The sequence below is a fragment of the Panthera onca genome, chromosome F1 (assembly GCF_046562875.1).
Source record: "Panthera onca isolate mPanOnc1 chromosome F1, mPanOnc1 haplotype 2, whole genome shotgun sequence".
NCBI classification, from domain to species: domain Eukaryota; kingdom Metazoa; phylum Chordata; class Mammalia; order Carnivora; family Felidae; genus Panthera; species Panthera onca.
In genome coordinates, this window is record NC_138355.1 from 14784022 (window position 1) to 14797092 (window position 13071).

Genomic DNA, 13071 nt, shown 5'->3' on the forward strand with positions numbered 1-13071 from the left:
AACTTCGGCTCAGGTCATGATCTCGCGGTCCATGGGTTCAGCCCCACGTCGGGCTCTGGGCTGACGGCTCAGAGCCGGGAGCCTGTTTCAGATTCTGTGTCTCCCTCTTTCTCTGACCCTCCCCTGTTCATGCTCTCTCTCTGTCTCAAAAATAAATAAATGTTAAAAAAAAAATTAAAAAAAAAAAAAAAAGAAATGCTATAATGTGTCTGTGTGGCTCAGTCGGTTAGGCATCTGGACTTCAGCTCGGGTCATGATCTCACAGCTTGTGAGTTCAAGCCCCGCATCAGGGTCTGTGCTGACAGCTTAGAGCCTGGAACCTTCTTCAGATTCTGTGTCTCCCTCTCCGTACCCCTCCCCTGCTCATTCTGTCTCTCGTCAAAAACAAATAAAAACATTAAAAAAAAATAAAAAAATAAAAAGAAATGCTATAAATGAGATGCAAAATTAACTAGATACAGTGACAGTGAGGATGGAAGAAGCCGAGTAGAGAACAAGTGAAATAGAAGATACAATTATGGAAAATGATGAAGCCGAAAAACAGAGGGAAAGGAAATTACTAGATCACAGGGGGAGAGTTAAAGAGCTAAGTGATTCCAGGGGCACCTGGGTGGCTCACTCGGTTAAGTGTCCGACTTCGGCTCAGGTCATGATCTCATGGTTCACGAGTTTGAGCCCCACATCGGGCTCTGTGCTGACAGCTCAGAGCCTAGAGCCTGCATCAGATTCTGTGTCTCCCTCTTTTTCTGCCCCTCCCCTGCTCGCATTCTGTCTCTCTCTCTCTCTCGAAAATAAACATTAAAAAAAAAAATTTAAAGTGCTAAGTGATTCCATGAAACCAAACAATATCCATACCATAGGAATTCCAGAAGAAAAGCAAGAGACAGGGACAAAAGGTTTATTTGAACAAATTATAGCTGAGAACTTCCCTAGTCTGGGGAAGGAAACAGGCATCCAAGTCCAAGAGGCACAGAGACCTCCCTTCCAAATCAACAGGAACAGGTCAACACCATGACGTATCACAGTGAAATTGGCAAACTACAAAGCTAAAGAGAGAATTCTGAAAGCAGCCAGAGACCAACCGTCCTTAACCTAAAAGGGTGCACACACAAGGGTAGTAGCAGACCTGTCCACTGAAACTTGGCAGGGCAGAAGGGATTAAATGTGCCAAATAGGAAAAATATGCAGCCAAGAATGCTTTGTCCAACAAGACTGTCATTCAGAATAGAAGGAAAGATAAAGGCTTTCCCAGAAAAATAAGTATTTCTTCAGGGGCACCTGGGTGGCTCAGTCAATGAAGCATCAGACTCCGGATTTTGGCTCAGGTCATGACCTCACGGTTTGTGAGTTCGAGCCCCACATTGGGCTATACACTGACGGGGCACAGCCTGCCTGGGATTCTCTCTGTCTCCTTCTTTCTCTGGCCCTCCCCCTCTCTTTCTCTCTCCCAAAATAAATTAATAAACTTAAAAAAATAAAAATAAAATAAATATACTTCTTCAGTCTCAGCCATATTTTCGGATGATTCTACCTGCATTTATACCGTTAAAATGGATGTTAAATACTGCTGTGGAGTTATACTGTACCATTAAGAACTATTTGCTTTTAACTTTCTAAAGCATCCTGGAGAGTCTTCTACCCTGAGAATATTATTAACTTCATAGATAACGTCTAAGGGTGTCACTATGCCAGCAAGGTCTTTCGTGATTTTCTTGCACACCTGTATATTTTTGTTTCATAAATGAAACAACATGATATTTTAATAGCTGAGCCAGTGGCTCTCAGGGATAAGAATGCCTCAGTCACTGGATATGACCAGCTAGCAACTGGTGGGCTCGTAAATACCTTCCTGATTATGAATAAATTTCAGATGAGATCCCCAACATTTAAGATACACAAACTGTTTTCAGTACCGATGCCTCACATTCGCTTTGATACTTACATTATACTCAGACACTACTCCTTTATAAACTTCATAAAACTCTTCAACGTTAACTCGATCCATGTTGAACTATATTGAAACAAAACGAAACAGAACAAAAGTCAACCAATAAAAGGACGCAAAATGTGCCACGCTTAGAACTCGACACTTAAGACCTCCTGGATGTATTTTCTGTAAAATCTAAACCTTGCGCAAATTAAATACCCTGAAAAAGTGTCGTTGAAGATAAACTCATCAATGATAAAAATGCGTAACATTTATCGAGCACTTGATATATCAAATATTGTTCTAGGACCTGCACGCCATCATCTCATTTAATCCCCTCAACAACCCCATGACATCAGTCACACGATGTACGTAAGGGTTATGTAACCTTCAGATCTGTGTGTTCCATCTCAAGCAGTCTGACCTCACCTGTCATGCCCTTAGCCACTACACTATACCTCTCTTTGAATAAAGCCTCATTCTCCATGCACACGAAAAAATGTATATACAGTGTCGTGTTGTTTACTGATAGATGAGCAGAAGCAGAACTATTACTAATGCAATGTACTTCCAATTTTGCAGCGGCCAGAAATAGTACCCTTTTCCTCCCAAACATTTAGAAAAATCCCTACTTAGCATTTACACGAGTCGTCTGGAAATCGAAATTCAAAACGAATTGTAAGAGAATGCTTATAAGATAAATCTATAAAGACTCTTTCTTATCCAGGCTGGATTCAAATTTAATTAAAAATAAAATTTCATTAAGTTCTAGGGTTGGAGCACCTGAGTGGCTCAGTCGGTTAAACATGCAACTGTTGATTTAGGCTCAGGTCATGATCTCCCGGTTCATGGGATCAAGCACCGGGTCAGGCTCTGCACTGACAGTGACAGTCAAAATAAATAATAAACAAAAAATAAGTCCTAGGGTCTCAAGAACTAAGACCTTAATTTTTTTTTAAATTGGCTCAGAATTTAAAATTTTAGGGGTACCTGGGTGGCTCAGTCAGTTAAGCTTCTAACTCTTGATTTCGGCTCAGGTCATGATCTCATGGTTTGTGGGATGGAGTCCCGTGTCGGGCTCTGTACTGTCAGCAGGAACCCTGCTTGGGATTCTCTCTCTCTCCCTCTCTCTCTGTCCTTCCTCAGTGAATTTTGTTGCGATTTCAGTGTTTTAGCCTACATTCCCACAACTTGTTGAATTTTTAATATAACAAAATAATAACAGAATATATAATTTAAATACTTATATTTTGTATTGGAAATTCCACGAGGCATTGTGTAGGGTTATTTTAATTTAATTTGCGATTTATTTTAATTTTCATTTGATTTGTAAAATAATCCATTGAGGCAAACAATAATGTTCTCACTGACCGGCAGACCCACGAGTCTAGAGGGCAGCTGACCCATGATTCAGAAACAGAGCTTCCCAGGGCACCTGAGTGGTTCTGTCGGTTAAGCCTCCGACTTCAGCTCAGGTCATGATCTCATACTTTGTGAGCTCAAGCCCCGCATCAGGCTCTATGCTGACAGCTCAGAGCCTGGAGGCTGCTTCAGATTCCGTGTCTCCCTCTCTCTGTTCCTCCTCTCTCTCTCTCTCAAAAATAAACAAACATTAAAATAGAAAGAAAGAAACAAACAAACAAATAGAGCTTCCTGACTCCCAGGCTCAAGGGCTGTGATTGCCACTAAGCAACCATGCCTCCCCTATAGGTGCAATTAATCTTTTTTATTATTATTCTTGTTTTCACTGAGCACCTACTATGGCCAATAATCATGCTAGCTTGTAGGCCTAGAGTCAGATCAATATTTAAATCTAAATTTGCTACAAAATACATACTTTTAAAGCAGGGTTAGGTCCTATAATCCTGTGACTATAACACCAATCCAATATTTTTAGAACGTTTTGCCTAACAATTTCTTCATAATCCTAGATAAGGTTCTTCAAATATCAACTCTGTCATTAGTCTCCAAGTTTTGCCCGATGACTGCAAACCAGTTGATATTTCTGATCTCTTTTTGGCTTGTAGGCATTCCCACTAATCAGGACACAAAGTGGTCAGAATCTTGGTTACTGCTCTGACCCCTGATTTTGGATGATCCTAAGACTTAAAAGAAATCAAAAGCAGTTCCTTTTCAGAAAAAGAACATATAAATTATACATATATATATATGTATATATACATATATATATATGGAAAATCTCAGCTCCAAAGCTGGTAATTCACTATCAAAACAGCATAAACTTGCTGGCCTTGAAACACGGTTTATCGGATTCCTGTAACAATTGGTACCCAATTTCTTGTCAAGTGCACGGGTAAGTAGAGAACAAAGGTGTGAGCTCAAAAGGTGTGATGTTGTTTGTTCAGTGAAGAGCTTCCTACAAACGTGTCCACAGGGCGATTCGAGAACAGCCGTGGGCCCTGCAGGTCCAATGGTGTGACCGCCAACAGAGGGGCTGAAATGCACTAACTCCAAAGAAGGTTCTGAGGGAAAGTCCAGAAACCAGCAAAAGGCCCTGGTTAGGGGGACAAAAAATCTCAACCGATTCTCCTTCTCCATTCTCTTCTCAGTCACCAATCCAGGCCACCAAAAATTCATTATAACTACTCAACTTAACTCTATTTTTTGTTTGTAGGAACTACCTACATTGTTTCTGTCTATATTCATTGTGCAACTAAAGTCCCAGGAATTTTATAAACCGATTTTATAAGCTTAAATTACCCTTTGAATTTTAGTTCTCTCAGTGAAAGATTATGTGGGTAAAATCATCTCAAAAACATTTTTTATTATAAGGTTATCAGGTTCAGTAACTATATCTTTTTCTTTTTAATGTGCTGAGTTCACAAGTGCACAGAGAAAATTCAATGTAAAACATTTTTTAAAAAATCTCTCAATAGGTTATGACTCACTGCAAACTACCTACCATCTGCATAGCTGAGATTTCAAAACCTGCATCCCGGATAGCCATGAGGATCTTTCCCAGGAGTCCTAAAAATACAGAACAAATGAGTGCAAAAATACAATACAACATTGCCAAGGCATTTTAGTTTCTTAGAAATGCAAATTTTCTACATCGGGGCACTTTGCTTACACTCTATATGAAGAAACCACTTATTTTTCTAAGGGAAACTAAATCCCTACTATTGAGCACCACGTGTAATCATTTGATTTACCAAGTAAGTACTTCAGAATACCAACAATTATCCTGAAGATGATGTAAATGATCTTTAAGGTATTATTTTGACTTTAAGACCCCTGAAGTCTAGTGACATAGGGAACATGCAAAATAAACCACTGACAATGACATTACAAAAAAAAAAAAAGATGAAATGAAATGCCAAAGTACTGGGTAATGGGAGTTCCCAGGATGAGGTAAAAGAAGAAAAATCAAATTATAACTGAAGGGTAGCAGAAGCTTTAAGGGGAAATGAGAGCATGAAATGGTACTTAAAGGCTGTAGATAGATGGGATTACATGGGGACACAGGTATAAAAGGACAGAAGGCTCAGGTCTAAGAACATGTGAGCGTGCTCACATGAGAGGAAGAAGTCAGAAAAAGATAAAAAGAAAACAGCTGAAAAGGAAAAGAGACTTCATTCAAATTGATGAAGGCCTTGGATATCAACATGAGGAACTGGGTCCTTATCCCACAGATCAGCACTTTTTATAATAGGGTCTGTAGATTCTGGGAGTCTAGGACTGATTTTGAAATTCCATTAGTTTAGTATAAAAATCTTCTAAGCTTCTTTTTTCCAAGTCAACTAAACCCACACCCACACATGCGCACCCCTATCCCATATATTCTGGAACGACCTTGATGCTCACCTAGTAACCCAACATCACCAAAGAGTATCCGTTTTATTTACTTTTATTTACTATTTTACTGCAGCCAAGTAGGGCTATTATAATTGCAGCAGACTGAGGGATAGAAGGGGAAAAAAAAAAAATACAATGATAGATCTATTTCTCAAATGATGCATTTGTACCAAGGGAAGACCAAATGATACCAGGGTGTATTGTGAAAAAAACAAAGGTTTCTCAGAAGTCCGAAGGGTAGAACAGGCCCACGCCAACTCACAGCAGTCCGCATCATATCGGCGTTGAGTTTGGTGACTGAGTTTTGTCAAATATCCTTGATCCAATCAGTGTTGTTAACTTAAATTTTATCCATTTTATAGTTTTGTTGGTGATGAATTTGTAAATTGCTTCAGCTGTACAGTTGCATGCACAAAGGTTTATATTTAGTTTTATATTTGGACATATTTAAGTTGCACTATAATTACAATAATTTATGTCAACACTGGGGGTCCATCAGAATATTTTTCCTCCAGAGGAAACACTGCCAAAAGAGACGGAGAGTCACTGAAAATGTTGAGCGGAAGAATACAGGACAAATAGTGTTATAGGAAGATTACCGATGTAATAATGACAGGCAAGCTAGTCTGAAAAGGAATAAAAGACAGAATAACAAAGGCTTTTGAAATCATCTAGCATGCTCACTGAACTTGGATGGCAGCACTAGAGAAAGAAGTAATTAATATAAGACATTTCCAAAGAAGAATTAACAGGACTAAATTGAACACAGAGCGTGAAGATGTAGAAATAAAGGTTTTGAGTCCAAGTGACTGAAAGGTTGATAGCATCTCTAAGAAGAAAACAAGTAAGAAAAACAAACTGATTGAGCTCCTGGGGAAGGCCACCAAGATGGAATGATGGCCAGCTGACGAGTGAGCTGGACCCGGGCACTCCAGGGCTCCTTGCTCCCTCCCCCATCCTTGGAATGTGCATTCTGCTTGCCTTTCCCACTCCCAGAGGCTGCTCCAAGGACACAGCCTTGAGATAAGGATGTGGTGCTGAGAATACCTACATGGTATGCGTGACTGAACCCAGAAGGCCTCTATAGAAACTTTTTAAGATTTGGAAGGTGGATGTGGGATCCACTTGCCTGGCTGCTGCCCAACGCAAGCCTTGCATGTAAGTTTCCTTGCTTTCTGAGACTGCCACCTGCCAATCTGGAGTGGGCTTCCTGTTTCTTCCGTCCCTCCTTATGAGTTCAGGGGCCAGTTTCAGATTACACACTGAAAGCTGCCACGGAGGTTATGAACCAACAATTAAGGGGAAAGGCAGCAAATTATTCTGAACATAGAATCTTAGAACAGAACACTGATCAGTGTTTGAGAAGACAGCATATCCAGTGACTAAAAAATGATTGATGAATGAGTGAATACACTCCCTATTCCAAATAGGTGATAAGGGATTACATCCAATAGCTAGACAGGTAGAAGGCTAATAATGAGGAGTGAAGACAGGTTAGAGCTGAAATGAGGAGAACAGAGGTCTGCTGGTTTGACAAAAAGAAGAGGAAACGCAAAAACAAACCAAAACCAAAAAAACAACCTGGGAGGAATGATTTTTGAGAAAATATCTAAAGTTTGGGAGTTAAAGAATGAAAATGAGTAAAGAAGGGTATATAAAAAGAGATGTGCAGGAAATTAAAGAGTAAAATATTACAGTAGTATCGCCATATCAAACAGAGGGGGAAATTCTTAGAATGGAGGGACAGTCCAGAATTAAAGGAGATTAAGGGCCCTGGGAATGCAGATAAAGCCTTCGGCATAAGCAGGATGGCATGCTGACATTAGAGACACTTGAAAGATATGTATTAAGAGTGTTAGGAAAAAGAAATTAGATAACCCACTAAAAATCTGCACCAAAGACTCAGATGATATTGGATATGAGAATGTGAGCCAAAATTCTAAGTCGTTAATCAACAGGAAAAATATTAGTTAGGAAAGAAAAAATTGATTAACAATTACTGGGGACTGAGCTCTTTCTTATGAATTGATAGCATTTAATCCTTAAAGCAACACTCCTATCAGGTTTTGGAGGATCGATAACTTGCCTGAAATCATAATGTTAGTGTATCTCCAAATCCCACTGTCTTTCTACAAGTTTAATGAGAAAAAGAAACGCATACGTGGAAGCCTGGTATGTAAAATTCGCTGGGCAATGTAACTCCCTAAGGCAAGGACCACGTTCATTTCAGTTCTCATTTTATCTCCAGCGCCCAGCGTTGTATCCAGCATGTAGTATAGGTGTTGCATAAATACTGTTCACTGAATTCAGAAATAACCAAAGAAACAATCGCGGCTCTGCTTGGTGCAGACCTAAAGAACTCTAAGACTCTTCGGAGCAAACAAACACCAAAACACTTGAAAACACTGGAAAATTACAAATGGGCAATTAAAGTTAGGAAGAGGGAAAAGGATTATTTAAAAATGTTGGCTTAATGATCTGAGAGAAAAAGTTCACACTTATTTCATGCCATATACAAACAATAACCCAAAATATACTTAAGGTAAATGCAAAAACAAACAAAATAAAAAAACAAAAAACAAAAGAACCCCCAATCAATTAGAAAAATACCTAGGTGACTATTTTTTCTTCAAGTAAAGGTAGGCTTTTTAAATATAAAAAGCGGGGAGGAAAAAAGGAGAGTTCTGTTTCTGCTATGGCTGAGTAGCTCCTATTGGAATATAACCTTCCCTCAGATAATAACTATAAACTCTGGGGAAGGGGCGCCTGGGTGGCTCAGTCGGTTAAGCGGCCGACTTCGGCTCAGGTCATGATCTCGCGGTCTGTGAGTTCGAGCCCCGCGTCGGGCTCTGTGCTGACAACTCAGAGCCTGGAGCCTGTTTCAGATTCTGTGTCTCCCTCTCTCTCTGACCCTCCCCCGTTCATGCTCTGTCTCTCCCTGTCTCAAAAATAAATAAACGTTAAAAAAAAAAAAAAAAAAAAAAAAACCTCTGGGGAAAAAAAACATAACAATACAAGTACGTGGAGGTACTGAGTGGGTTCCCTGTTTTTGCAGTATTTAGGCTGAGGAGAAAGCCACAGTCTACACTGAAACTCTGATTGAAAACCCAGAGAAGTAGCAAATTTAAAGAACTAGAAGACAAGGTTTAGGCAACCATGGCCACTGGAAAGTGAGTAGACGGATAATCCCAGGAAAAAGAGAAGCCAGAGAAGAAAGCCTGACTTCTGTGTATAAACGTTGCTCAAATCTTGGGAAAACTGAAGCATTCAGGCATGAAGCAGACTCCAAAAAGCCCAGCTATGATTGAAAGGACTGAACGAGGCTTTGAGTTACCACCCACCAAAGCGGGAACAGAGATTGCCCGATCAATTCAGCACGTTTACTGGTTGCATTTAAAATATCAATATATCTTTCAAGAAGATGACAATATCCATAATTTTACAATATCTCATTCATAACATTCAGGATATGATGCATAATTATTTGAAACACGAGGACACAGAAGAACATGACCTATTCCAAGACAAAAGAGAATCGATGAAGACCAACCTCGGATGATGCAGATGTTACAATTAAGAAACAAAGATTTTAAAGTTACCGTTATAACTGCTTAGCGAATAAAAGAGAAGTACACTCAAAATACATGAAAAGATAGGGAATATCAACAGAGATTAAGAACTACAAACAGGATCAAATAAAAACAATAAAAACGAAAAATGCAACATCTGAACTACAAAATCCACAGTAGAGACGTAAGAGCAGAATAAATTTAGACATAAAAAGAGTCAATCGATCTGAAGAGAGATCAACAGAAACTATCCCATTTGAAGAAAGAACAGACAATTTTTGAAAAACAATGAACAGAGTATCAGGCTGAAGCAACACCAAAAAGCCTAACATACATGTAACTGGAGTCTAAAATAATACAGAAAATATTTAGAGATATAATGGCTGAATTTTTTCCAAATTTGTTGACCTATTGAATCCACTTTGTGCTTTTTTAAACCAATCTCAAAGAAAAAAAAAAAAAAAAAAAAAAACTAGGCATATCATCATCCAGCGTCTAATAATAAAAAATAAAGAAAGTCTTTGGAGCAGCCAGAGAAAATGACTCACTGTATACAGGGAATAACAATTTTAATGACTGCTGACTTCTCCCTCTCCTGGAGGCAGGTGGACAGCTAAGCATTTTTAATGTGCTATAAGAAAAATAAACTGTCAATGTGAAATTCCATGCCCAGCACAAAACTTCAAGAAGCATGATAAAATAAAGACACTTTGAGAAAAAAGAACCCTAAAGGAATTTGTTTTTACCAAACTCCTACTTCAAGAAATGATAATGGGAAATTATTTAACTTGAAGGAAAATGTAACAAGATTAAAAATAGGACCCTCAGGAGAAATGAGCATAATTAAAAGTAACTATGTGGGTAAATACAAAAGATTATTTTTTTTCCTCTTAATTTCTTTAAAATACACATGGCTAATGGGGGCACATGGGTGGCTCAGTCAGTTAAGCGACTCCTGATCTCAGCTCAGGTCTTAATCTCAGGGTCTTAAGTCCAAGCCCTGTGTTGGGCTCTGCACTGGGTAGGAAGCCTACTTAAAAAAAAAAAAAAAAAGCCTACTTAAAAAAAACACGTCTGATTAAAGCAAAAATTTTAGCATTGTATTGTAGGTTTAAAATGTACATGAATTTAATACATATCAGATATCAGTTAATCCAAAGAAGGAAGGGGGGCAAGGAGAATAGAAAACAAATAATAAAACAGTAAACCTAAAACCAATCATAGCAATAATTACATTAAATGTTAGTGCACTAAAAATTCCCATTTAAGGCAGAGATTTTAGATGAATTAACAAGATTCAACTATATGCTATTAACAAAAAAAAAACAACTTTAAATATAAAGACACATATAGGTTGAAAATAAATGATGGAAAAAAATACCATGCAAACAATAGGTACAAGAGAGCTGCAGTGGTCACATTAATTTCAGATAAAGTAGAATTTATGACAAAGAGTATTGCCAGAGATAAATGTCCTAAGCAACATGTGGGAGACTGCTTTAGACAGAGAGTGGGAAGAAGATGGACGTTCATGACAAAGAGAGCGCTGGGCACAGATACAGCGATGTATGTATCTTGGTGGAGGGGAAACAAGGAGAGAAGGCAGGGGAGGTGGTAGAAACCATTGACAGAAGGACTTATAGACCATATTTAGAGGTTTGGATTTTACCCAATAGGCCAGAAGTTCTCACAACTTTTTGGCCTCATGGACACTTTAGTTCTTAGAAATTATTAAAGATTCTAAAAAACTTGTACTTATATAGGTTATATCTGTCAATATTTGTTATGTTACAAATTGAAACAGAAAATTCTTAAATGTTAATTTAAATACAACAAAAATTCTTCACATGTTGGCATACATAACATTTTGTGAGAAAAAAATGTATTTTCTAAGAAAAAAATTTAATGAGAAGTGTAGCATTGTTTTACGTTTTAGAAAATCTCTTTAATGTCTAACTTAATAGAAAGCAGCCTTGTTCTTACATCTGTTCCAGCTTTCAATCTGCTGCTATGTGTTGTTTTGGTTAAAGTACATTTAGTTAGAAAATAGTACAGTATTTTAATAGCCTTTAATGTAAATGTATTTATTCTTCTTTGACAAACAGTATTCTCCTAAAATCTCACTGCAACATATAACTTCAAACTTCTACCAATGAATTTTTTACCCTGCTGCATTAAAATTCACAGGTCTATCCTATACTTTGAAAGAATCTTTTACCCATGCATGATTTTATAACATTACACATTGATCCTTTGGAAAATATTAGTTCACTCAGTTGTGCAGATCTTCCAAATGCTGACTCATTTCATTACAGTACATCAGGAAAAAAAAAATCACATTTGTTAACATCGCCACCAATTTCATCAGAATAGTCTGTAAGTTATTAGGAAGCTGTCAAGCTTAAGGTGGTAAATATACTTTTGCAAGAACATAATTATGATTTTCATTTCTCATTTTACCTTCTTTTGCATTTTTACCTTTGGCAACAATTTTTGTCCGTTGTCATTTCTCTGAAATAACAGGCTTACTTAATTTCAAGAAAAATTCGCGCCAAATACCTAAGTGTGAAAAACCACAGTATGTCTGCCAGTCATTCTTTTGGGTAAAAATGATATCCCATGAAAAAGCCTTTTAGTTGAGCTCAAAACTCAAACAGTTATACAAATACTAGTCCTAAAGATCACATTATATTTCAGGATAGAAAAAAGTGCTTTATGCAGACTTCTCATTTCTTCACACACAATATTAAAAAGACATATACTTGAAGGTCAAGAATGAATAAAATTAATTTTTTCTGTTTCATCAAGGACATTCTTAAGCGAAAGTGGCTTTTCTTTCTGCAAGCACGTGACAATTTAATAAAAAAAAAAACCTGACTATTAGTGCAGTTTGCTTCCACTGTCTTTTGCTACTTTTTGCTAAGGCACCAGCAGTGTTACCCACCATTTGGTTTTGTACCATTAGTGCAAACATCACCACATTTCAAGAGGCAAATAAACCTATTATTATGAAAATCGATTTGCTCTCCCGGATAACGTAAAGGGTCTTTCTTGTTATAATAAAGAAGATGTTTCACAAAGATGATTACAAAAGAATCATTTAAATACGGGAGCAGGATTAAGCCTCGTGCATTAACCAACGCAAAGAGATCTACAATCTACATCTATTACAAATCTATAATCACATTAAACCACGCCCCATGAAGATGTACCACTTGCACAGAATAATTCTGTTCACAGATAAACGAATAAAAAAAGTTATAGTTCAAGTAATATTGCCATTCTGCCAAGAACAGTCAGACGTGAGTCAAGGATATTGCTGTTTTTATATTCAGTTGGTTATGTGTGGAGGCAGGATAGAGAGGCATTTAAGAAACCTGTTCTGTGTTTAACAGCTTGAAACAACAAACTGTCAATAACCATATGTCCTTTACTTTGTTCTAGACAGAAAATGTTCAGATGACTGAACAAATAACAATAACTATGTAAATGAAGTACCAAAAAGAAAAAAAAAAGTAAAATTGCCTGCCTTGCAGCAAACAAGTTCGAAAGGGTCAAAGCAGACGACTTTTTTTTTTTTTTTTTTCCCTTGGCTGGTGTTTGCATAGCTAATTTGTTTTTTAATGGTTTGCTTATAACTCTATGAATGTTCTTAAATTTTTTGAATGTCAAATCACCTCTCCATCTCCACTCCCAGTGCCTTAGTTTGTTATCTGTCTACCTTTCACTAGGATTGTTCAAAAGCCTCTTTGTAAATGG

General features: G+C 37.6%; 1 protein-coding gene across 2 annotated transcripts in view; it reads right to left on the reverse strand.

Moving 5' to 3' along the window:
• Positions 1-13071, reverse strand: part of NME7 (NME/NM23 family member 7) — a 255456-nt gene that overhangs the window by 129538 nt on the left and 112847 nt on the right. For both annotated transcript variants that reach the window (XM_078441321.2, XM_078441322.2), the window contains exons 8-9: positions 4851-4915; positions 1943-2011 (exon numbers count right to left, since the gene is read on the reverse strand). In XM_078441321.2, the coding sequence (XP_078297447.2) occupies positions 1943-2011; positions 4851-4915 (134 nt within the window). The remainder of the gene's footprint in view (positions 1-1942; positions 2012-4850; positions 4916-13071) is intronic.